This window comes from Bufo gargarizans, chromosome 2 (genome assembly GCF_014858855.1).
Source record: "Bufo gargarizans isolate SCDJY-AF-19 chromosome 2, ASM1485885v1, whole genome shotgun sequence".
NCBI classification, from domain to species: Eukaryota; Metazoa; Chordata; class Amphibia; order Anura; family Bufonidae; genus Bufo; species Bufo gargarizans.
The window spans coordinates 652,167,607-652,194,749 of record NC_058081.1 but is presented as its reverse complement, the minus strand read 5'-3'; the positions used below and the strand labels follow the sequence as shown (position 1 = coordinate 652,194,749).

The 27,143-nt window shown below is 52.5% G+C and overlaps 1 protein-coding gene across 1 annotated transcript in view; it reads right to left on the bottom strand.

The window, feature by feature from the left end:
• CADM4 (cell adhesion molecule 4) overlaps positions 1 to 27,143 on the bottom strand; it is a 269,148-nt gene that overhangs the window by 41,348 nt on the left and 200,657 nt on the right. Inside the window, exons 3-6 of the mRNA XM_044282226.1 lie at positions 25,660 to 25,812; positions 25,072 to 25,206; positions 13,795 to 13,956; positions 8,262 to 8,352 (exon numbers count right to left, since the gene is read on the bottom strand). Of these exons, the coding sequence (XP_044138161.1) occupies positions 8,262 to 8,352; positions 13,795 to 13,956; positions 25,072 to 25,206; positions 25,660 to 25,812 (541 nt within the window). The remainder of the gene's footprint in view (positions 1 to 8,261; positions 8,353 to 13,794; positions 13,957 to 25,071; positions 25,207 to 25,659; positions 25,813 to 27,143) is intronic.

The window sequence follows — 27,143 nt, the reverse complement described above, 5'->3', positions numbered from 1 at the left end:
CAGACTGCCAGGACTATCCCCAAGATACCTGTAACCAGGGCCGCAGTTATACGGGGCCCCTCAGCCACAGCGGGAGGGCCCGAGAGAAACATGGCTGAGGTTGTGAGGGGCTGACAATGTGAGCAGCTTTGATACTAGTGCTATAATGCCTAAATAATACCGCCATATGGTGCTTAATACAGTACCATACAGTGCTCACATAATACTGCCATATACTGATTATATATTCTCACCATAAGGCCTCATGCACACGACCGTTGTGTGCACCCGTGGCAGTTGTTCCGTTTTCCATGATTTTCTGCGGATCCATTACCTTTCAATGGGTCCGTTGAAAACTCGGAAAATGCACCGTTTGTCATCCGCCTCCGTGATCCGTGTTTCCTGTCCGTCAACAAAAATATGACCCGTCCTATTTTTTTGACGAACAACGGTTCACGGACCCATTCAAGTCAATGGGTCCGTGAAAAAACACGGATGCACCCAAGATTGGCATCCGTGTCTGTGATCCGTGGCCGTAGGTTACTTTCATACAGACGGATCCGAAGATCCGTCTGCATAAAAGCTTTTTCAGAGCTGAGTTTTCACTTCGTGAAAACTCAGACCCGACAGTATATTCTAACACAGAGGCGTTCCCATGGTGATGGGGACGCTTCTAGTTAGAATATACAACGAACTGTGTACATGACTGCCCCCTGCTGCCTGGCAGCACCCGATCTCTTACAGGGGGCTGTGATCTGCACAATTAACCCCTCAGGTTCCGCACCTGAAGGGGTTAATTGTGCGTATCATAGCCCCCTGTAAGAGATCCGGGGCTGCCAGGCAGCAGGGGGCAGACCCCCCTCCCTCCCCAGTTTAAATTTCATTGGTGGCCAGTGTGCACCCCGGCCCCCCCTCCCTCCCTCTATTGTATTTATAACATTGGTGGCACAGTGTGCGGCCCCCCTCCCTCTATTGTATTTATATCATTGGTGGCCAGTGTGCGGCCCCCCTCCCTCTATTGTATTTATAACATTGGTGGCCAGTGTGCGGCCCCCCTCCCTCCATCGTATTTATATTATTGGTGGCCAGTGTGCGGCCCCCCCTCCCTCCCTTTATTGTATTTATATTATTGGTGGCACAGTGTGCGGCCCCCCCTCCCTCCCTTTATTGTATTTATATTATTGGTGGCACAGTGTGCGGCCCCCCCTCCCTCCCTCTATCGTATTTATAACATTGGTGGCACAGTGTGCGGCCTCCCCTCTCCCCCCCCCTCCCGATCATTGGTGGCAGCGGAGTTCCGATCGGAGTCCCAGTTTAATCGCTGGGTCTCCGATCGGTAACCATGGCAACCAGGACGCTACTGCAATCCTGGTTGCCATGGTTACTTAGCAATAGTAGAAGCATCATACTTACCTGCTGGCTGCTGCGCTGTCTGTGACCGGCCGGGAGCTCCTCCTACTGATAAGTGCCACCAATAATATAAATACAATAGAGGGAGGGAGGGGGGGCCGCACACTGGCCACCAATGATATTCAAACTGGGGAGGGGGGTCTGCCCCCTGCTGCCTGGCAGCCCCCGATCTCTTACAGGGGGATATGATACGCACAATTAACCCCTTCAGGTGCGGCACCTGAGGGGTTAATTGTGCTGATCACAGCCCCCTGTAAGAGATCGGGTGCTGCCAGGCAGCAGGGGGCAGTCATGTACACAGTTCGTAATATATTCTAACTAGAAGCGTCCCCATCACCATGGGAACGCCTCTGTGTTAGAATATACTGTCGGATCTGAGTTTCACGATGTAACTCAAATCCGACAGTATATTCTAACATAGAGGCGTTTCCATGGTGATGGGGACGCTTCAAGTTAAAATATACCATTGGATTGGAGAAAACTCTGATCCGATGGTATAAAAGGGACTCCTGACTTTACATTAAAAGTCAATGGGGACGGATCCGTTTGCAATTGCACCATATTGTGTCAACTTCAAACGGATCCGTCCCCATTGACTTGCATTGTAATTCAGGACGGATCCGTTTGGCTCCGCACGGCCAGGCGGACACCAATACGACTTTTTTTTCATGTCCGTGGATCCTCCAAAAATCAAGGAAGACCCACGGACGAAAAAACTATCACGGATCACGGACCAACGGATTACCCCGTTTTGCGGACCGTGAAAAAATACTGTCGTGTGCATGAGGCCTAAAGGGAACATATCACGTATACCTCCATGGACAGAGCGGCTCCGTGTACGTGTGTGTCGCCCCCTCCTGGTAGAGACCGGCTCCATGTACAGGCCGTGTGTGTCGCCCCCTCCTGGTAGTGACCGGCTCCATGTACAGGCCGTGTGTGTCGCCCCCTCCTGGTAGTGACCGGCTCCATGTACAGGCCGTGTGTGTCGCCCCCTCCTGGTAGTGACCGGCTCCATGTGCAGGCCGTGTGTGTCGCCCCCTCCTGGTAGTGACCGGCTCCATGTACAGGCCGTGTGTGTCGCCCCCTCCTGGTAGTGACCGGTTCCATGTACAGGCCGTGTGCGTCGCCCCCCTCCTGGTAGTGACCGGCTCCATGTACAGGCCGTGTGCGTCGCCCCCTCCTGGTAGTGACCGGCTCCATGTACAGGCCGTGTGCGTCGCCCCCTCCTGGTAGTGACCGGCTCCATGTACAGGCCGTGTGCGTCGCCCCCTCCTGGTAGAGACCGGCTCCATGTGCAGGCCGTGTGCGTCGCCCCCTCCTGGTAGAGACCGGCTCCATGTGCAGGCCGTGTGTGTCGCCCCCTCCTGGTAGAGACCGGCTCCATGTACAGGCCGTGTGTGTCGCCCCCTCCTGGTAGTGACCGGCTCCATGTACAGGCCGTGTGTGTCGCCCCCTCCTGGTAGTGACCGGCTCCATGTACAGGCCGTGTGTGTCGCCCCCTCCTGGTAGTGACCGGCTCCATGTACAGGCCGTGTGTGTCGCCCCCTCCTGGTAGTGACCGGCTCCATGTACAGGCCGTGTGTGTCGCCCCCTCCTGGTAGTGACCGGCTCCATGTACAGGCCGTGTGTGTCGCCCCCTCCTGGTAGTGACCGGCTCCATGTACAGGCCGTGTGTGTCGCCCCCTCCTGGTAGTGACCGGCTCCATGTGCAGGCCGTGTGTGTCGCCCCCTCCTGGTAGTGACCGGCTCCATGTGCAGGCCGTGTGTGTCGCCCCCTCCTGGTAGTGACCGGCTCCATGTGCAGGCCGTGTGTGTCGCCCCCTCCTGGTAGTGACCGGCTCCATGTGCAGGCCGTGTGTGTCGCCCCCTCCTGGTAGTGACCGGCTCCATGTGCAGGCCGTGTGTGTCACCCCCGCCTGGTAGTGACCGGCTCCATGTACAGGCCGTGTGTGTCGCCCCCTCCTGGTAGTGACCGGCTCCATGTACAGGCCGTGTGTGTCGCCCCCTCCTGGTAGTGACCGGCTCCATGTACAGGCCGTGTGTGTCGCCCCCTCCTGGTAGTGACCGGCTCCATGTACAGGCCGTGTGTGTCGCCCCCTCCTGGTAGTGACCGGCTCCATGTACAGGCCGTGTGTGTCGCCCCCTCCTGGTAGTGACCGGCTCCATGTACAGGCCGTGTGTGTCGCCCCCTCCTGGTAGTGACCGGCTCCATGTACAGGCCGTGTGTGTCGCCCCCACCTGGTAGTGACCGGCTCCATGTACAGGCCGTGTGTGTCGCCCCCTCCTGGTAGTGACCGGCTCCATGTACAGGCCGTGTGTGTCGCCCCCTCCTGGTAGTGACCGGCTCCATGTACAGGCCGTGTGTGTCGCCCCCTCCTGGTAGTGACCGGCTCCATGTACAGGCCGTGTGTGTCGCCCCCTCCTGGTAGTGACCGGCTCCATGTGCAGGCCGTGTGTGTCGCCCCCTCCTGGTAGTGACCGGCTCCATGTACAGGCCGTGTGTGTCACCCCCTCCTGGTAGTGACCGGCTCCATGTACAGGCCGTGTGTGTCGCCCCCTTCTGGTAGTGACCGGCTCCATGTACAGGCCGTGTGTGTCGCCCCCTCCTGATAGTGACCGGCTCCATGTACAGGCCGTGTGTGTCGCCCCCTCCTGATAGTGACCAGCTCCATGTACAGGCCGTGTGTGTCGCCCCCCGCCTGGTAGTGACCGGCTCCATGTAAAGGCCGTGTGTGTCGCCCCCTCCTGGTAGTGACCGGCTCCATGTACAGGCCGTGTGTGTCGCCCCTCCTGGTAGTGACCGGCTCCATGTACAGGCCGTGTGTGTCGCCCCCGCCTGGTAGTGACCGGCTCCATGTACAGGCCGTGTGTGTCACCCCCTCCTGGTAGTGACCGGCTCCATGTACAGGCCGTGTGTGTCGCCCCCTCCTGGTAGTGACCGGCTCCATGTACAGGCCGTGTGTGTCGCCCCCACCTGGTAGTGACCGGCTCCATGTACAGGCCGTGTGTGTCGCCCCCGCCTGGTAGTGACCGGCTCCATGTGCAGGCCGTGTGTGTCGCCCCCTCCTGGTAGTGACCGGCTCCACGTACAGGCCGTGTGTGTCGCCCCCTCCTGGTAGTGACCGGCTCCACGTGCAGGCCGTGTGTGTCGCCCCCTCCTGGTAGTGACCGGCTCCATGTACAGGCCGTGTGTGTCGCCCCCTCCTGGTAGTGACCGGCTCCACGTGCAGGCCGTGTGTGTCGCCCCCTCCTGGTAGTGACCGGCTCCATGTGCAGGCCGTGTGTGTCGCCCCCTCCTGGTAGTGACCGGCTCCACGTGCAGGCCGTGTGTGTCGCCCCCTCCTGGTAGTGACCGGCTCCATGTACAGGCCGTGTGTGTCGCCCCCTCCTGGTAGTGACCGGCTCCATGTACAGGCCGTGTGTGTCGCCCCCTCCTGGTAGTGACCGGCTCCATGTGCAGGCCGTGTGTGTCGCCCCCTCCTGGTAGTGACCGGCTCCATGTGCAGGCCGTGTGTGTCGCCCCCGCCTGGTAGTGACCGGCTCCATGTGCAGGCCGTGTGTGTCGCCCCCTCCTGATAGTGACCAGCTCCATGTACAGGCCGTGTGTGTCGCCCCCGCCTGGTAGTGACCGGCTCCATGTAAAGGCCGTGTGTGTCGCCCCCTCCTGGTAGTGACCGGCTCCATGTCCAGGCCGTGTGTGTCGCCCCCGCCTGGTAGTGACCGGCTCCATGTGCAGGCCGTGTGTGTCGCCCCCTCCTGGTAGTGACCGGCTCCATGTACAGGCCGTGTGTGTCGCCCCCGCCTGGTAGTGACCGGCTCCATGTACAGGCCGTGTGTGTCGCCCCCTCCTGGTAGTGACCGGCTCCATGTAAAGGCCGTGTGTGTCACCCCCTCCTGGTAGTGACCGGCTCCATGTGCAGGCCGTGTGTGTCGCCCCCTCCTGGTAGTGACCGGCTCCATGTGCAGGCCGTGTGTGTCGCCCCCGCCTGGTAGTGACCGGCTCCATGTACAGGCCGTGTGTGTCGCCCCCTCCTGGTAGTGACCGGCTCCATGTACAGGCCGTGTGTGTCGCCCCCTCCTGGTAGTGACCGGCTCCATGTACAGGCCGTGTGTGTCGCCCCCTCCTGGTAGTGACCGGCTCCATGTACAGGCCGTGTGTGTCACCCCCTCCTGGTAGTGACCGGCTCCATGTACAGGCCGTGTGTGTCGCCCCCTCCTGGTAGTGACCGGCTCCATGTACAGGCCGTGTGTGTCGCCCCCACCTGGTAGTGACCGGCTCCATGTACAGGCCGTGTGTGTCGCCCCCTCCTGGTAGTGACCGGCTCCATGTACAGGCCGTGTGTGTCGCCCCCTCCTGGTAGTGACCGGCTCCATGTACAGGCCGTGTGTGTCGCCCCCTCCTGGTAGTGACCGGCTCCATGTACAGGCCGTGTGTGTCGCCCCCGCCTGGTAGTGACCGGCTCCATGTGCAGGCCGTGTGTGTCGCCCCCTCCTGGTAGTGACCGGCTCCACGTGCAGGCCGTGTGTGTCGCCCCCTCCTGGTAGTGACCGGCTCCATGTGCAGGCCGTGTGTGTCGCCCCCTCCTGGTAGTGACCGGCTCCATGTACAGGCCGTGTGTGTCGCCCCCTCCTGATAGTGACCAGCTCCATGTACAGGCCGTGTGTGTCGCCCCCGCCTGGTAGTGACCGGCTCCATGTAAAGGCCGTGTGTGTCGCCCCCTCCTGGTAGTGACCGGCTCCATGTACAGGCCGTGTGTGTCGCCCCCGCCTGGTAGTGACCGGCTCCATGTGCAGGCCGTGTGTGTCACCCCCTCCTGGTAGTGACCGGCTCCATGTACAGGCCGTGTGTGTCGCCCCCTCCTGGTAGTGACCGGCTCCATGTACAGGCCGTGTGTGTCGCCCCCTCCTGGTAGTGACCGGCTCCATGTACAGGCCGTGTGTGTCGCCCCCTCCTGGTAGTGACCGGCTCCATGTACAGGCCGTGTGTGTCGCCCCCTCCTGGTAGTGACCGGCTCCATGTACAGGCCGTGTGTGTCGCCCCCTCCTGGTAGTGACCGGCTCCATGTGCAGGCCGTGTGTGTCGCCCCCTCCTGGTAGAGACCACTTCACACTTTGGATGGTTTGTGGCGCCTCGAGCCTCCTGTATTGTCTAATAATCCACCATGAGAGGCGCGGGGATGCAGAGGCCTCGGGCAGATGAACAGGCGCCTCGTACAGGGAGGATGGAGAGCCCCTCTTCCCGCGGCTGAGATGATGAGGGGTTTCACACAATATTCCATCAGCGACGACAGGTGGCCAAGTGCTCTTCAGGTGGACGTGGCGCTGCTGAAGGCGAAGCATGAAATACAATGCTGATACTACATCACTGAGACATGAGGCACAAAGTACCTCACTAGCGATAAGCCACAAATACCACCTTCAGAGACAGGAAACAACCTTATTCAGAACTCTGGAGCCTCCTGTCTTATAACTCTTTGTGGTGGTCTATTATTCCTCCTCGAAATTTACATATAGATTGACAACTGGGCGTCACCAGTTGGTGGGTGTGTCCAATCAGTGCTAGCGGTGTAGGGCCACACCCCTTTTTGATAGAGGGAATTGTAATTATCAGGACGCCATCACCCAGGCGCTGCGATCATTAGAACCATGTGCCAGACCAATAGGGCCACCTAGGAAGCGGAGAAGCGCCTGATTGCCTAGCAACAGGACACAACCACCAGGAGGAGCTGCGGCCGCTGGACGGGACTTCAACCAGATGGGCTTGGAAAGTGACAACTATTGTGAGGGCCAGCAGAGGGCGACAGAGTGCAGCTATGACAAAGCTCCACCCACTGACAAAGCTCCACCCACTGACAAAGATCCACCCACTGACAAAGATCCACCCACTGACAAAGCTCCACCCACTGACAAAGCCCCACCCACTGTAATGAGCATATGGACGGCGGACCACCCCTGCGGCGCGCTGGGAGAAGCGTTCAGCACCGGAATGAAGCCGGCGTAGCTCATGGCCGTACATAGGACGCGCCGATGTTAATATCGGCCCAGACTGGAGTTGCCCTTTAAAGACACAGCGGTGATACGACGTAGAATGGCGCATGGCGTTGGGCTGCGCGCTGAATATTCATGTCCCCGCGCGGTGCAGGCGTCCCGGGATGATTTGTCTCTGCTTTCTGGGGCAGCGCACTGATTAGGATTCATGCCGGCGTCTGCCGCTGCAGCGTGAGATATATGGGGAGTGCAGGTCGTATTACACGCCGTTTTATGTCCTGCCTGCGCGTCCCGGGGACGTCTCTGGGCTTCCTATCTCCGCGGCGCAGGCTGCAGAGACTATTTATACGGAGTCAGCACCGATCCAGCCGCACAAAACAAAAAAAAAAACAAATGTGCTTGTTTTTTTTCCTCCGCGTATTTCACGGTGAAATCTGTCGCCGGTTCCAGAGCAGACGGGAAGCAGCTTTTATATGCTTGTCACGAGCGCTCCGGGAAAACAGCGGATTGTGGGCGGCCTCGCAAATCTCCGTAAATAGCAACGCCTGTCAGGCAGGGAAGTTCTCCTCCCTGTGCGCGTCCTCGCCTGTAGGGGGCGGTGTCACTGTGGATCCTGCCGGCGATGGTGACCACTCTCCACTGTAGTGACCTGGGGGCTGTCGGTGCAGCGGCGTGATGACATCATAGGTTTAGCCCATCCAGTGGCCATTCTTTTTGGCTTTAGGGGGGGGGGGAAAGTCCACTCTGTTTTTGGCAGCCCTTGGATACCACACAAACCTCTCCAACCTCTGCTTAACAAGACACCATCATTGGGCGGCCTATCAGTCATCATGCCGACTCTACGCGTGACCGTGCCGAAGTGTTGGCGCCATAGGGGTCCTTACCTGGGGTTCCCGGTTATGTCACATTTCAGGGTCAGTGTGTCGCCCTCCCTCACCAGGCTCTGAGAGGCTTGGATTCGAGCTGTCGGGGAAACTGCGGGAGAGAGAAATGCAAAAATATGGGGTAAATAGTGGGCGCCAATATTAATGCAAAGCCCATAGAACACACAAATATGGAGTAAGCAGTGGGCGCCAATATTAATGCAAAGCCCATAGAACACACAAATATGGAGTAAACAGTGGGCGCCAATATTAATGCAAATCCAACAGAACTTAAAAAACATGGAACAAACAGTGGGCGCCAATATTAATGCAAAGCCCATAGAACACAAAAACACGGAACAAACAGTGGGTGCCAATATTAATGCAAAAATGGAGTAAACACTAGGCGCCAATATTAATGCAAATCCCATAGAATGATATATTTAGGTCCTGAGATGGGCAGCATGTTGGGAAGTCCCAGGTCATCGGGTCATGTTTTTGAGGTACAACCCGATGACAATGACTTCTTCTCTGCCCGTTGGGCCCCGGGGAGCCCCTTGCCTTGGACTGGGGCGTGACGTGTCCTGCACACCTCTCATAACCTTGCCTGTTCTGGCCGTGACATTGGGTTTCCATGGATACAGCGGAGAGGGGGACGCCCCCTACATCTAATGAGGCCGTTATGCCTGAAATGTTAATTTAATTAGAGGGACCTGCCGGAGATCGGCTCCATTTTCCGTAGAATTATACCGTCTTATCTCAGGCGGATGTATGGCGGTCTGGGGGGCGGGGAGGCTGAAATCCATCCACACAAAGCAGCAGACAGATCCAGCGCGATGTTCGCCTCCCCCTCCTCCCTCCGCAGCCGCGCAGGAGTGATTTCATATTATTTACATAATGCTAATTGTTGTACGCCGAGGTTTGGAAATCCATGCACATGGCAGGACGCAGAAGGCCGAGTCTAGAGCAGTGATCGCTGCGGGGGTGGAGGGTGACGGCTCCTCTATCCAGGAGGTGAATTCATTTATACAAGCACAATGATGAGAGTTCTGCTCCTTGGGGGCCTATCGAACTGTGCGAGATGTGGCTCGGCTGGCAGGAGTCCACGGGCTGGTGGTGGGAGGTGCTCATTGAAGAGGTTCTTCTAGATCATCCAGAACCAGGACTCCACTGAGAAGAAATCTCTAGATGAAGCTACAGCACGGCTGGAACATGTGTGGGGGTGCAGACACCAGAGTCACCACCAAGACTACTTCTCTGTGTCCATAGGCCCCAACTCTAGGGTGGAAGATCCATGACTTATGGTGGCCGTACACAATCACGTTGGCTTCTACTCCCCGCTTTCGGTGGCACCGGCAGCCCACCATCTAAGGAGTTCAGGCCTTGCAGGAAAGAAGTAACGGTTGGGCGTGTTGGATTTCCACAAGGCCTTCCTTTTGTCTTCAGAATAGACACCCTGCCACCAAAGGTCCCCGGCGGTGGTCTACTCCCTGTGACAGACTACAGCAGGCAATGACATGTGACCACTACTGGCGGCAGCAGTCATGTGTCGTTGGCTGGAGCAGAAAGAACAGAGATCGGTGGAGAACCCAAAGAGTTACGGGGAGGAGGAGAATAAAACTACCTGGCGATGAATGTGGTCCTTCAAAATTTGATGAGAAAAAAAAAAAAAGTTTTGGATGGTTGACACAAAAATGTGCCCACGTCGCCGAGCAGCATAGCGCCCCTAGTGGTCAGCATCAGGCATCACGTGACACAGCATCTTCTACCAAGTTACGGGGCGTAGTTTAAGACTTTTTTGAGAAGTTCCACTAGATTATTCTTGGGTGTCCAGGGGTTTAGAAGTCCATTAGGTGATGATGGAGCGAGGACTCGGGGAAGATTAAGAGACTCCGTCTGTAATGAGCAAATAATGGGCTGGAGAGGCCGAAAAGGTCAATAACCCTGAGGTCAAGGAGTTTGTCATCAAGGGTCAGTGAGGGGCTTCCAGGGTCTTTATAAGGATTTCAGGGGATTTCTAGAAGTCAATGGGGGTCACAGGGGAAGCTGGAAGGGTCACGTTACTGAATATTAGCGGTGGGCAGATGCTCTCCTGACTTTGGCGTGAGATAATGATATTTAACTTCTGTCAACCGCAGGGATTAAGTCCTAAATGACCCCCACGGCCGCTGAGCCCCGGCCTCCGTCTAGACACTGCACCATTTGGTGTTTTTGGGCCATTTTAGGATAAAGCAGAAGTAGAACAGACCTCAGCGCGAGACGCAGAAAATGAGACACTACCAGAAAATGAAAAGAGAGCGTAATTCGAGTGAGCTGAGACTGACAGTATAAACCGCTAGTGGTGGTTGGTTGCCAACGCACAACCAGGGTGGGGCCCCCCTTATTTTGGGTTCTGTAGTAGGGCACATATTATGGTCACATTAAAGGGGTTATCCAACCCCTATAACGGCCCCCAAAATGTCCAGGCCCCTGACACAGGTTACACTTGCCTTGCTCCCAACACCTGCATCGCTCCTGATGCCCACGGCCGCCGCTGTATCTCGCAATGCTAGGGAGGCTCGTCCCCGTCAAGGCCTGCTACCACAGGAGGATATGCAGTATCTGTATGACCACCACCACGGGAGGATATCCAGCATCTGTATGACCGCCACCACAGGAGGATATCCAGCCTCTGTATGACCGCCACCAAAGGAGGATATCCAGCATCTGTATGACCGCCAACACAGGAGGATATCCAGCATCTGTATGATCGCCACCACAGGAGGATATCCAGCATCTGTATGACCGCCACCACAGGAGGATATCCAGCCTCTGTATGACCGCCACCACAGGAGGATATCCAGCCTCTGTATGACCGCCACCACAGGAGGATATCCAGCATCTGTATGACCCCCACCACAGGAGGATATCCAGCCTCTGTATGACCGCCACCACAGGAGGATATCCAGCCTCTGTATGACCGCCACCACAGGAGGATATCCAGCATCTGTATGACCCCCACCACAGGAGGATATCCAGCCTCTGTATGACCCCCACCACAGGAGGATATCCAGCATCTGTATGACCGCCACCACAGGAGGATATCCAGCATCTGTATGACCGCCACCACAGGAGGATATCCAGCATCTGTATGACCGCCACCACAGGAGGATATCCAGCATCTGTATGATCGCCACCACAGGAGGATATCCAGCCTCTGTATGACCGCCACCACAGGAGGATATCCAGCCTCTGTATGACCGCCACCACAGGAGGATATCCAGCATCTGTATGACCCCCACCACAGGAGGATATCCAGCCTCTGTATGACCGCCACCACAGGAGGATATCCAGCCTCTGTATGACCGCCACCACAGGAGGATATCCAGCATCTGTATGACCCCCACCACGGGAGGATATCCAGCCTCTGTATGACCGCCACCACGGGAGGATATCCAGCATCTGTATGATCCCCACCACGGGAGGATATCCAGCATCTGTATGATCCCCACCACAGGAGGATATCCAGCATCTGTATGACCGCCACCACAGGAGGATATCCAGCCTCTGTATGACCGCCACCACAGGAGGATATCCAGCCTCTGTATGACCGCCACCACAGGAGGATATCCAGCATCTGTATGACCGCCACCACGGGAGGATATCCAGCCTCTGTATGACTGCCACCACGGGAGGATATCCAGCCTCTGTATGACTGCCACCACGGGAGGATATCCAGCCTCTGTATGACCGCCACCACAGGAGGATATCCAGCCTCTGTATTACCGCCACCACAGGAGGATATCCAGCCTCTGTATGACCGCCACCACAGGAGGATATCCAGCATCTGTATGACCGCCACCACAGGAGGATATCCAGCCTCTGTATAACCGCCACCACAGGAGGATATCCAGCCTCTGTATGACCGCCACCACAGGAGGATATCCAGCCTCTGTATGACCGCCACCACGGGAGGATATCCAGCATCTGTATGACCGCCACCACGGGAGGATATCCAGCCTCTGTATAACCGCCACCACAGGAGGATATCCAGCCTCTGTATGACCGCCACCACAGGAGGATATCCAGCATCTGTATGACCGCCACCACAGGAGGATATCCAGCCTCTGTATGACCGCCACCACAGGAGGATATCCAGCCTCTGTATGACCGCCACCACAGGAGGATATCCAGCATCTGTATGACCGCCACCACAGGAGGATATCCAGCCTCTGTATAACCGCCACCACAGGAGGATATCCAGCCTCTGTATGACCGCCACCACAGGAGGATATCCAGCCTCTGTATGACCGCCACCACGGGAGGATATCCAGCATCTGTATGACCGCCACCACAGGAGGATATCCAGCCTCTGTATAACCGCCACCACAGGAGGATATCCAGCCTCTGTATGACCGCCACCACAGGAGGATATCCAGCATCTGTATGACCGCCACCACAGGAGGATATCCAGCATCTGTATGACCGCCACCACAGGAGGATATCCACAATCTGTATGACCACTACTACAGGAGGATATCCAGCATCTGTATGACCGCCACCACAGAAGGATATCCAGCATCTGTATGACTGCCACCACAGGAGGATATCCAGCATCTGTATGACCGCCACCACAGGAGGATATCCAGCATCTGTATGACCGCCACCACAGGGGGATATCCAGCATCTGTATGACCACTACTACAGGAGGATATCCACAATCTGTATGACCACTACTACAGGAGGATATCCAGCATCTGTATGACCGCCACCACAGGAGGATATCCAGCCTCTGTATGACCGCCACCACAGGAGGATATCCAGCCTCTGTATGACCGCCACCACGGGAGGATATCCAGCATCTGTATGACTGCCACCACAGGAGGATATCCAGCATCTGTATGATCGCCACCACAGGAGGATATCCAGCATCTGTATGACTGCCACCACAGGAGGATATCCAGCCTCTGTATGACCGCCACCACAGGAGGATATCCAGCATCTGTATGACCACCATCACAGGAGGATATCCAGCATCTGTATGACCACCATCACAGGAGGATATCCAGCATCTGTATGATCGCCACCACAGGACGATATCCAGCATCTGTATGACCGCCACCACAGGAGGATATCCAGCATCTGTATGACCGCCACCACAGGACGATATCCAGCATCTGTATGACCGCCACCATGCCAGTTGGGCAGCCTGTATGGCAGTAAGAGGAGATGTCCCCCATTATTAATGTGACCTCAACATGTCCCCCGCTGCAGAACCCAAAATAAAGGGGGCTCCACCTTGTGTGATCAGTGACCAAGAGGCATTTTCCGCCAGTTTATTAATAACAAAATAATAATATGCAATAATAGTAATATTACTGGTATTAACCCCTTAGGGGTGGAGGTCAGTTTTTAAGATTCCATTCATACTCCCATCCCCAAGTCCTTCTGGTCTCCCGATCCCCCTCAACGTAGAAATGTGACCAATCACTGGGCGGGGCGGGTCTCCGTGATTGGATGGCTGAGTGGTCACATTTCCTGAGGGAGCAGGGGTTAATGACGAGCCATCACTTACACTGAACGTCCAGCACGTATTGCGTTTGCTTCTTCTGGCCCTTTAAGGCGGGGTGCGAGGCCTCGCAGGTGACTATTTCTCCGTTGTCCCGCCGTTCCACGGGAAACTGAATGCTGTTGGTTATGCTGAAAGTCTTGATGTTCTCCTGTTTGCTGGTCACTCCTAGAAGGAAAAGCATGAAATGCGTCAGGGGCTTCCTAATGAGCGGAAATCAGACATTGCGTGAAGACCCCCATCCTCTCCCGTACGTTCTGCTGTAGGTGCGGCCCCCGGGCTCCGCTCCGTCATCTGATGCTCCACATGTAATCAATTAATACTCTGTGTTGTAACATAAGGGTGAGTAATATGTGTCCCCCAGGATTATGTCAATAAAGTTTATTGAAAAAAAATTAAAGTCGATAAAGTCAGGATAAGGCCTTAATCACACGTCCACAGTGCCATAATACCGCCATACAGTGCCTAAATACAATCATACAGTGCCATAATACCGCCATACAGTGCCATAATACCGCCATACAGTGCCTAAATACAATCATACAGTGCCATAATACCGCCATACAGTGCCATAATACCGCCATACAGTGCCATAATACAATCATACAGTGCCATAATACCGCCATACAGTGCCTAAATACAATCATACAGTGCCATAATACCGCCATACAGTACCTAAATACAATCATACAGTGCCATAATACCGCCGAACAGTACCTAAATACAATCATACAGTGCCATAATACCGCCATACAGTGCCATAATACCGCCATACAGTGCCTAAATACAATCATACAGTGCCATAATACCGCCATACAGTGCCATAATACCGCCATACAGTGCCATAATACAATCATACAGTGCCATAATACCGCCATACAGTGCCTAAATACAATCATACAGTGCCATAATACCGCCATACAGTACCTAAATACAATCATACAGTGCCATAATACCGCCATACAGTACCTAAATACAATCATACAGTGCCATAATACCGCCATACAGTGCCTAAATACAATCATACAGTGCCATTATACCGCCATACAGTGCCTAAATACAATCATACAGTGCCATTATACCGCCATACAGTGCCTAAATACAATCATACAGTGCCATAATACCGCCATACAGTGCCATAATACCGCCATACAGTGCCTAAATACAATCATACAGTGCCATAATACCGCCATACAGAGCCTGAATACCTTCATACAGAGCCTAAATACCTTCATACAGTGCCTAAATACCTTCATACAGTGCCATAATACCGCCATACAGTGCCATAATACCGCCATACAGTGCCATAATACCGCCATACAGTGCCTAAATACAATCATACAGTGCCATAATACCGCCATACAGTGCCATAATACCGCCATACAGAGCCTGAATACCTTCATACAGTGCCATAATACCGCCATACAGTGCCTAAATACAATCATACAGTGCCATAATACCGCCATACAGAGCCTGAATACCTTCATACAGTGCCTAAATACCTTCATACAGTGCCTAAATACCTTCATACAGTGCCATAATACCGCCATACAGTGCCATAATACCGCCATACAGTGCCATAATACCGCCATACAGTGCCATAATACCGCCATACAGTGCCATAATACCGCCATACAGTGCCTAAATACAATCATACAGTGCCATAATACCGCCATACAGAGCCTAAATACCTTCATACAGTGCCATAATACCGCCATACAGTGCCTAAATACCTTCATACAGTACCATAATACCACCATACAGTGCCTAAATACAATCATACAGTGCTATAATACCGCCATATAGAACCTAAATACAATCATACAGTGCCATAATACCGCCATACAGTACCTAAATACAATCATACAGTGCTATAATACCGCCATATAGTACCTAAATACCTTCATACAGTACCTAAATACAATCATACAGTGCCATAATACCGCCATGCAGTGCCTAAATACAATCATACAGTGCCATAATACCGCCATACAGTGCCTAAATACAATCATACAGTGCTATAATACCGCCATACAGTGCCTAAATACAATCATACAGTGCCGTTTGTTTTTTAATACTGACACATCATGTACCACTGCGCGCCGCCTGTTCTCTACTGGAGCGCCGTTCTATTATTTCCTCTGCATGTGCGGGTATGCCCGGGCCCCATCGCTGACAGAGTTCAGTGCCACATAATGGCGTCATACGACCGCCACATATGTACTCAGTACAATCTAAAAATGAAGTTTGAATTGCACCCGATGGCGGCTAACACAAAATTGCGCGGTCTGGTAAGTCTGTGAGGTAAACCACTAAAAGTGGCGCCAAACACACTGCAGCCGGTTCTGCGGATTCCACGTATCCGAGCCGATGGCTCCCAGTCCCTGAGATTAGCTAACCCTGAAATTAGCTTATCCACCGCCTGCCGATCCACCGCCAGCCGCCGCCGCTTTCCCGCTATCATCTTAATTTGACTTGACAGGAAATAATTAACCCTCGGAGACGGCTCCGATATCAGCCAATTATTGGTTAAATATCAGTTTTCCACTTGAAAAAAACAAATGGGCGCAATCCATAAACATGAGCGCCTAGCGGTCCGCGCAGGGGGCGGCCATCTTGTCCGGCAAGCTTAATAATTAACATGTCAGCCCGCGAGTCGGAGGCGATGGGCGTGCGGCTTTATTTATGGCTATTGAGACTATACATCCGTTTTTACACGCGGCGGCGTGCGGCGGCTTCTTCTGGCTCTGATCTCTACGTTTCCAGTGGTTTGGACTCTCACAGTTGTGATCCTCTGACTGAGAAAAGATCCGCCATTGATTTTACCACTGGTCTCGGTTACCGCAGCTCCAGGAAAACACGGCGCCATTTACACGAAGAATCAAACCGCCTCAGGGTCCGTACACACGGCGCGGAGCTATCCTTTCATGCACAAATGAATGCGTGTCCTCCATCTGTATGTGGCGCAAGCAGCCATCCTGTGGACTTATGGCGCAGGAAACGTGTGCAGTCTACGGGAATACAACAAGTGGCCCGTACGGTACACGTGGATTACTGCTACACGCAACAGAGCACACGCTACATGCGACAGAGCACGCGCTACACCCGACAGAGCACGCGCTCTACACGCGACAGAGCACACGCTCTACACGCGACAGAGAACGCGCTCTACACACGACAGAGCACGCGCTCTACACACGACAGAGCACGCGCTCTACACACGACAGAGCACGCGCTCTACACACGACAGAGCACGCGCTCTACACACGACAGAGCACGCGCTCTACACGCGACAGAGCACGCGCTCTACACACGACAGAGCACGCGCTCTACACACGACAGAGCACGCGCTACATGCGACAGAGCACGAGCTACACGCGACAGAGCACACGCTCTACACGCGACAGAGAACGCGCTCTACACGTGACAGAGAACGCGCTCTACACGCGATAGAGAACGCGCTCTACACGCGACAGAGCACGCGCTCTACACACGACAGAGCACGAGCTACACGCGACAGAGCATGCGCTCTACACACGACAGAGCACGCGCTCTACACACGACAGAGCACACGCTCTACACACGACAGAGCACACGCTCTACACACGACAGAGCACACGCTCTACACACGACAGAGCACGCGCTCTACACACGACAGAAAACACGGTCTACACACGACAGAGCACACGCTCTACACGCCACAGAGCACGCGCTCTACACGCCACAGAGCACGCGCTCTACACACGGCAAGACACACCCTCTACACACGACAGAGCACGAGCTACACGCAACAGAGCACACGCTACATGCGACAGAGCACGCGCTCTACACGCGACAGAGCACGAGCTACACGCGACAGAGCACACGCTACACCCGACAGAGCACCCGCTCTACACGCGACAGAGCACCCGCTCTACACGCGACAGAGAACGCGCTCTACACAGGACAGAGCACGCGCTCTACACAGGACAGAGCACGCGCTATACACACGACAGAGCACGCGCTCTACACGCGACAGAGCACGCGCTATACACACGACAGAGCACGCGCTATACACACGACAGAGCACGCGCTATACACACGACAGAGCACGCGCTATACACACGACAGAGCACGCGCTCTACACACTACAGAACACGCGACAGAGCACGCGCTCTATACGCGACAGAAAACACGGTCTACACACGACAGAACACATGCTCTACACGAGACAGAGCACACGCTCTACACGCCACAGAGCACGCGCTCTACACGCCACAGAGCACACGCTCTACATGCGACAGAGCACGAGCTACATGCGACAGAGCACGAGCTACATGCGACAGAGCACACGCTTTACACGCGACAGGACACACGCTCTACACACGACACATGATCTATGCACAACTAAACACTTGCTTTAAACACAACACGTGCCCCACACATGACACCGCGCACGCACTGCGGCGGGTGAAATCCACCTTCTCGGGGTTTCCTCACTGCAAGTAAATTCCCGCTGTAGATTTTTATTTGCATTGTGTGGATGAGATTTTTACTGCTCCCAAATCTGCAGCATATCCCTCTGGTGCAGCCTCTAAATTTATATTTACAGTAGCTGCGGCTGCCCCTGTCCGCCATTTTGTATGTTTAACCTAAATATGATAAATATTATTTCTTAAAGGATTGTCCAGCGGGAAAAAATATTTTTGGCAAAGGGGTCAAAGAAGGTAAAACCCTATGCTAAATACTAACCAGCCAATCACGGGCTGAGGAGGGCGATCCATGGCCAGTGATTGGCTGAACTGGCATTTCCTGTGTGTCGAGACAGGAACAGGAAGTAGGGAGCAGAGTGGACACGGTAAAGCATCGGAGCAGTAGCGGCGCAGGATCGGTGAGGCAAGTGTCACTTTCTTCAATTTTCTAACCGATTTTCTTCCCTGCTGGACAATCCCTGGCCGTCCTCTTCTCTTCCACCCTCGTCTCTAAGCAGTTGTGAAGATTTGCACTTGTCTAAGCCCTAAAAGCCTCCTTGTAGAGGGCGCTATAGATCTGGGTGCAGAGGCCCAACCAGCCCCTCCAATCTCCGTTTTTAGGACTACTGCGCTGTTCTGTCGTATTCGGACATGAAGCCGGGAATCATTCTCAGTATCCCAGCACTCCTCTTCACATACAGAGGTCTTGAGATCCCTTATGTATGGCCGCAGAAATAGCGGGCGACTCCCGGCTGGGCGGCCGGCGTGGTGCCAGGAGGATTAGAGCTGCAGGGGCAGTGCCAGGATGGCTCCGCTCAGCACTGAACTTCCATGTGTTTGGTAATCTAGAGATTGGGAGAGCCTTGCTCAGCTCTGTATCTGCCTCCAGCATCTCCCCTTTCATTATCTCGCTCTCCTATCGCGGCGGCGCAGACACCCCATATATCTCCCTATTTATAGCCGCATTCACCCGCTCTCCACACGTCCCCGCCATCGACTTATCTGCTGTAATTCTCCCTTTTTTCCTGCCTGCGTTTTTCTGCAGTTTCAATCACCCCGCAGCCACAATCAGTCCTGGATACAATTCTTATCAGAGGCCAAGCACTTGTAGTTCTCGCTGCACAACTTCCACGCATCGTTATGGCGCCTAGAGGGTAAAAAACCTACTCATAAACCACGTCCGGGCGGAGATGAGGGAAATGCTTCTGCTGATCATAGTATTGTCTATACAGCGAACACTTCCCGGGTCTCTGAGGATAATGCACAGAAACTGAAACCCATGCTCTACACACAACTAAACCCATGCTCTACACACAACTAAACCCATGCTCTACACACAACTAAACCCATGCTCTACACACAACTAAACCCATGCTCTACACACAACTAAACCCATGCTCTACACACATCTAAACCCATGCTCTACACACAACTAAACCCATGCTCTACACACAACTAAACCCATGCTCTACACACAACTAAACCCATGCTCTACAGACAAATAAACGCATGCTCTACACCCAACTAATCCCATTCTCTACACACAACTAAACCCATGCTCTACACTCCTCTAAACCCATGATCTACACACAACTAAACCCATGCTCTACACACAACTAAACCCATGCTCTACACACATCTAAACCCATGCTCTACACACATCTAAACCCATGCTCTACTCACAATCTAAACCCATGCTCTACACACAACTAAACCCATGCTCTACACACAACTAAACCCATGCTCTACACACAACTAAACCCATGCTCTACACACAACTAAACCCATGCTCTACACACATCTAAACCCATGCTCTACACACAACTAAACCCATGCTCTACACACAACTAAACCCATGCTCTACACACAACTAAACCCATGCTCTACACACAACTAAACCCATGCTCTACACACAACTAAACCCATGCTCTACACACAACTAAACCCATGCTCTACACACATCTAAACCCATGCTCTACACACAACTAAACCCATGCTCTACACACATCTAAACCCATGCTCTACACACAACTAAACCCATGCTCTACACACAACTAAACCCATGCTCTACACACAACTAAACCCATGCTCTACACACAACTAAACCCATGCTCTACACACAACTAAACCCATGCTCTACACACATCTAAACCCATGCTCTACACACAACTAAACCCATGCTCTACACACAACTAAACCCATGCTCTACACACATCTAAACCCATGCTCTACACACATCTAAACCCATGCTCTACTCACATCTAAACCCATGCTCTACACACAACTAAACCCATGCTCTACACACAACTAAACCCATGCTCTACACACAACTAAACCCATGCTCTACACACATCTAAACCCATGCTCTACACACAACTAAACCCATGCTCTACACACAACTAAACCCATGCTCTACACACAACTAAACCCATGCTCTACACACAACTAAACCCATGCTCTACACACAACTAAACCCATGCTCTACACACAACTAAACCCATGCTCTACACACATCTAAACCCATGCTCTACACACAACTAAACCCATGCTCTACACACAACTAAACCCATGCTCTACACACAACTAAACCCATGCTCTACACACAACTAAACCCATGCTCTACACACAACTAAACCCATGCTCTACACACAACTAAACCCATGCTCTACACACAACTAAACCCATGCTCTACACACATCTAAACCCATGCTCTACACACAACTAAACCCATGCTCTACACACAACTAAACCCATGCTCTACACACAACTAAACCCATGCTCTACACACAACTAAACCCATGCTCTACACACAACTAAACCCATGCTCTACACACATCTAAACCCATGCTCTACACACATCTAAACCCATGCTCTACACACAACTAAACCCATGCTCTACACACAACTAAACCCATGCTCTACACACAACTAAACCCATGCTCTACACACAACTAAACCCATGCTCTACACACATCTAAACCCATGCTCTACACACATCTAAACCCATGCTCTACACACAACTAAACCCATGCTCTACACACAACTAAACCCATGCTCTACACACATCTAAACCCATGCTCTACACACATCTAAACCCATGCTCTACACAAGTCTACAAGCAAATAAACACATGCTCTACACACAACACACACTCTACACACAACTAAACCCATGCTCTACACACAACTAAACCCATGCTCTACACACAACTAAACCCATGCTCTACACACAACTAAACCCATGCTCTACACACAACTAAACCCATGCTCTACACACAACTAAACCCATGCTCTACACACATCTATACCCATGCTCTACACACATCTAAACCCATGCTCTACACACAACTAAACCCATGCTCTACACACAACTAAACCCATGCTCTACACACATCTAAACCCATGCTCTACACACATCTAAACCCATGCTCTACACAAGTCTACAAGCAAATAAACACATGCTCTACACACAACACACACTCTACACACAACTAAACCCATGCTCTACACAAAACTAAACAAATGATCTACACACAACTAAACACATGCTCTACACACAACTAAACCCATGCCAGCTCTCTGAGGACAATGCACAGAAACACATCCTCCACATAACTCTACACATGCCCTACACACAACTGAACACATACTCTACACAAAACACATGCTTTATACACACCTAAACAAATACACACAACAAAAACACATGTTCTGCACACAAGAGAACACACGCTGTGCACACAAGAGAACACACGCTGTGCACACAAGAGAACACACGCTGTGCACACAAGAGAACACACGCTGTGCACACAAGAGAACACACGCTGTGCACACAAGAGAACACACGATGTGCACACAAGAGAACACACGCTGTGCACACAGCACATGCACAAAGTGAAGGAGTGTGTATGTGGAGTATATGGCACTATAATCAATCACTCGGCCGCTGTCAGGGAACGCTGCGCACAAGCTAAAGGTAATATTGACTACACACAATACACGTCACCGGCTCATGGGCTGTAATGACAATGCAAAACACAAAGTACATACTCCAGTCTCATGTGCCGACACGTGGCTCATTTAGGCTTAGATACACCGGCAGAGCGGTACATTGTCCTTGGAGATTGGTTCGCTGACACAGTATCACACAAGCATTGCTTAGATACATCAGCTCAGGAGATATCATCACACATACATGGATTAGATACATTGGCTAATACAACTGTAAGCATCCGTCCTGAACGGATCTGGTTGCATTATGTCTTCTATAACGATGACGGATCCGTTCTCTATTGTGTCAGAGAAAACGGATCCATCCCCATTGACTTACATTGTGCGCCAGGACGGATCCGTTTGGCTCCGCTTCATTAGACGGACATCAAAGCGCTGCAGGCCGCCCCGAGCGGAATGGAGACGGAACGGAGGCAAAGTGACGCATTCTGAGCGGATCCTTTACCATTCAGAATGCATTAGGGCAGAACTGATCCGCTTTGGACGCTGAGCCCTGAACGGATCTCACAAACGGAAAGCCAAAACGCCAGTGTGACCGTAGCCTTAGCAGATATTATCACTCTTATTGCAGGTTTAGATACATCTGCTCAGCTAACAGTATCACACGTCATAAGCTTAGATACACCGGCTCATTATTGGATAAGATACATTGGCTCAGCAGACATTATCGTACATTATAGGATTAGATACAGCAGCTGAGCAGACAGTATCACACAGGATAGGATTAGATACACAGCTCAGCAGACAGTATCACACAGGATGAGATTAGATACAGCAGCTGAGCAGACAGTATCATACATGCTAAGCTTAGATACACATCTCAGCAGACAGTATCATACATGCTAGGCTTAGATACACAGCTCAGCAGACAGTATCATACATGCTAAGCTTAGATACACATCTCAGCAGACAGTATCATACATGCTAGGCTTAGATACACAGCTCAGCAGACAGTATCATACATGCTCAGCTTAGATACACATCTCAGCAGACAGTATCATACATGCTAGGCTTAGATACAGCGGCTCAGCAGACAGTATCATACATGCTAGGCTTAGATACAGCGGCTCAGTAGAATCATACATGCTAGGCTTAGATACAGCGGCTCAGCAGACAGTATCATACATGCTAGGCTTAGATACAGCGGCTCAGCAGACAGTATCATACATGCTAGGCTTAGATATACAACTCAGCAGACAGTATCATACATGATAAGCTTAGATACAGTAGCTTAGCAGACAGTATTATACATGCTAGGCTTAGATAGATAGCTCAGCAGACAGTATCATACATGCTAGGCTTAGATACAGCATCTCAGCAGACAGTTTCACACATGATAAGCTTAGATACAGTAGCTTAGCAGACAGTATTATACATGCTAGGCTTAGATACACAGCTCAGCAGACAATATCACACATGATAAGCTTAGATACAGCAGCTGAACAGACAATATCACACATGATAAGCTTAGATACAGCAGCTGAACAGACAGTATCATACATGCTAGGCTTAGATACACAGCTCAGCAGACAGTATCATACATGCTAGGCTTAGATACAGCGGCTCAGTAGACAGTATCATACATGCTAGGCTTAGATACAGCGGCTCAGCAGACTGTATCATACATGCTAGGCTTAGATACACAGCTCAGCAGACTGTATCATACATGCTAGGCTTAGATACAGCGGCTCAGTAGAGAGTATCATACATGCTCGGCTTAGATACAGCGGCTCAGTAGACAGTATCATACATGCTAGGCTTAGATACAGCGGCTCAGCAGACAGTATCATACATGCTAGGCTTAGATACAGCAGCTCAGCAGACAGTATCATACATGCTAGGCTTAGATACAGCGGCTCAGTAGACAGTATCATACATGCTAGGCTTAGATACAGCGGCTCAGTAGACAGTATCATACATGCTAGGCTTAGATACAGCTGCTCAACAGACAGTATCATACATGCTAGGCTTAGATACAGCGGCTCAGTAGACAGTATCATACATGCTAGGCTTAGATACAGCGGCTCAGTAGACAGTATCATACATGCTAGGCTTAGATACAGCGGCTCAGTAGACAGTATCATACATGCTAGGCTTAGATACACAGCTCAGCAGTCAGTATCACACAGGATAGGATTAGATACACAGCTCAGCAGACAGTATCACACAGGATAGGATTAGATACACAGCTCAGCAGACAGTATCACACAGGATAGGATTAGATACACAGCTCAGCAGACAGTATCACACAGGATAGGATTAGATACACAGCTCAGCAGACAGTATCACACAGGATAGGATTAGATACACAGCTCAGCAGACAGTATCACACAGGATAGGATTAGATACACAGCTCAGCAGGCAGTATCACACAGGATAGGATTAGATACACAGCTCAGCAGTCAGTATCACACAGGATAGTATTAGATACACAGCTCAGCGGACAGTATCACACAGGATAGGATTAGATACAGCAGCTCAGCAGACAGTATCATACATGCTAGGCTTAGATACAGCGGCTCAGTAGCTGCCCCCTGAAGATCACTTTTCAGCCCCAGTTCAGGATCCCACATGAGATATCGGCACTGCGGTGGGTGACACATAATGGAATCTATGCAGCACCTACACCCATATACTGGGCTCCGCTGGTTACATAGCAGAGCCGAGCGTGCGCCAGGGGGTGACTGGTATAACTGCCCTGGTGCAGCTCCTGCTCCCAGGAGATGTCTGTAAGAATGGCCCCTCATCTCTATGGGACTGCAGGAGAGGACTGGTTCTCACTGGAGTTCCCCTTTAAGTGCCCTTGGTGGTTGTGGTCTCACCTTTCAGCTCCTTGCGGTCCCGGTACCACCTCAGCGTAGCTTCTGGCTTTGTCCTGGGCGCGGAGCAGATAAGCTCCACCGTTCCTCCCTCCACCGCCTGCTCCTTGACCTCCACCACTGGGTTCTCTGGAGGAACTGCAAGAAGAACACCCCATTAATGACCGCCTGACGTGCCCCCCACCGACCGCCAACCTTAGCATTAACCCTTAGTGTCACCCGCTAAGAATGAGGAGTCACAATAAACTCCCAGGGTGAGAGTCACTACGTTATCAGAGTATGCAGAAGCCCTGCAACTTCCTAATACAACGCCGTCATGATCTCTGATGGCTGTCAGTGAATGAAAACATAGAAATCATGGGTCTGCTATTGTTATTACAGACACCGGCACCTTGTCCTCCGCTGTAAAGTCTTGCTACAGTATACTCCATGCACAACCAAAGCTGCATGCGAAGCCTGCTGCTGGTATTCAGGAGGACTTTGAGTGCAGCTCTGGATGTGACTGGAGAGTCGGAGGAGATGCGAGATCAGTATAGGTGAAGCATGTGCTATAATGGCGTGTGAAGGGCGGAGCTAGGCGTATTTACGTACCGAGCACGGTGAGCGTGGCGATCTGGTGGTGCGTGTCCTCTGTATACAGCTGGCAGAAGTAACCGCCTTCATCATCCAGCTTGGCATTGGACAGATGGATCTTCACCAGTTTCGGAGTGAACTCCACCAGCTGAAACCGCTCGTCTCTTAAAGCTGGAAACAGGTAAAATGCTCGGACGTTAAATACCGCAGGAGAATACCCGGGGGCCACACAGCGACACAGCCGTCCATAGGCAGCGCCCGCTAATGCAGCTCCGCTCCACTGAAGTGAATGGGACTGAGGTGCAGGACCACACACAGCCTGTGGACAGGGGTGGCGCTGTTTTTGGAAGAAAGCAGCCATATTTTCCTGGTCCTGGACACCCCCTTTCATATACATGTTACTGCCCGATGCCGGGGTCCCTGGCTGGTATAGTCTGCGGGTACAGCTCCCTAAGGGCTGCAGGGGCCAATTATATTTATTTCCATAGTAAGGGAAAAGGTTTTTTTTAAACAAATAAATGTTATATTTTTTTTAACACTTTCTACACAATTTGTTTCACTTATTTTTTTCCCATTTCTTTCGGTTGCACTTTGGGACACGAGATTCCTCAGAAAAGTGCTGACTGCCATCCCACCAGGGTAGGGTCAGACCGAGGTGCATCCCACGCCAAAAACTCTGCGCTGTGGACTCTGCTCGAGGTTTAGTGGAGAATGGACCCGTATATTTTTGGCACAGGGCAGAAAAATCCTCAGGTGCATGAACAGCGCTGCAGCCTCCCACTGGGCAGCGGTGTCCGCGCATATTCTGCCTGGTCTTCAGCACCAAATTCGCACTGAAACCTGCGCCCAAAATCCTTTGACTGAACATAATCTCAAGCTCTTGTACGTGGCAGACCTGGCATCTGAGGGGATGAATGACTTATTATACCTGAGTTATACCCTGTTCACGAGCGTGGCTGCCAGCCCACCCCTCCAAGCTATACCATGTTCATTAGCATGGCTGCCAGCCCACCCCGCCAAGCTATACCCTGTTCACTAGCATAACTGCCAGCCGACCCCTCCAAGCTATACCATGTTCACTAGCATAACTGCCAGCCGACCCCTCCAAGCTATACCCTGTTCACTAGCCTGGCTGCCAACCCACCCCTCCAAGCTGTACCCTGTTCACTAGCATGGCTGCCAGCCCACCCCTCCAAGCTGTACCCTGTTCACTAGCATGGCTGCCAGCCCACCCCTCCAAGCTATACCATGTTCATTAGCATGGCTGCCAGCCCACCCCGCCAAGCTTTATCCTGTTCACAAGCATAACTGCCAGCTGACACCTCCAAGCTATACCCTGTTCACTAGCATGGCTGCCAGCCCATCCCTCCAAGCTATACCCTGTTCACTAGCATGGCTGCCAGCTCACCCCTCCAAGCTGTACCCTGTTCACTAGCACAGCTGCCAGCCCACCCATCTAAGCTATACCCTGTTCACTAGCATGGCTGCCAGCCCACCCCTCC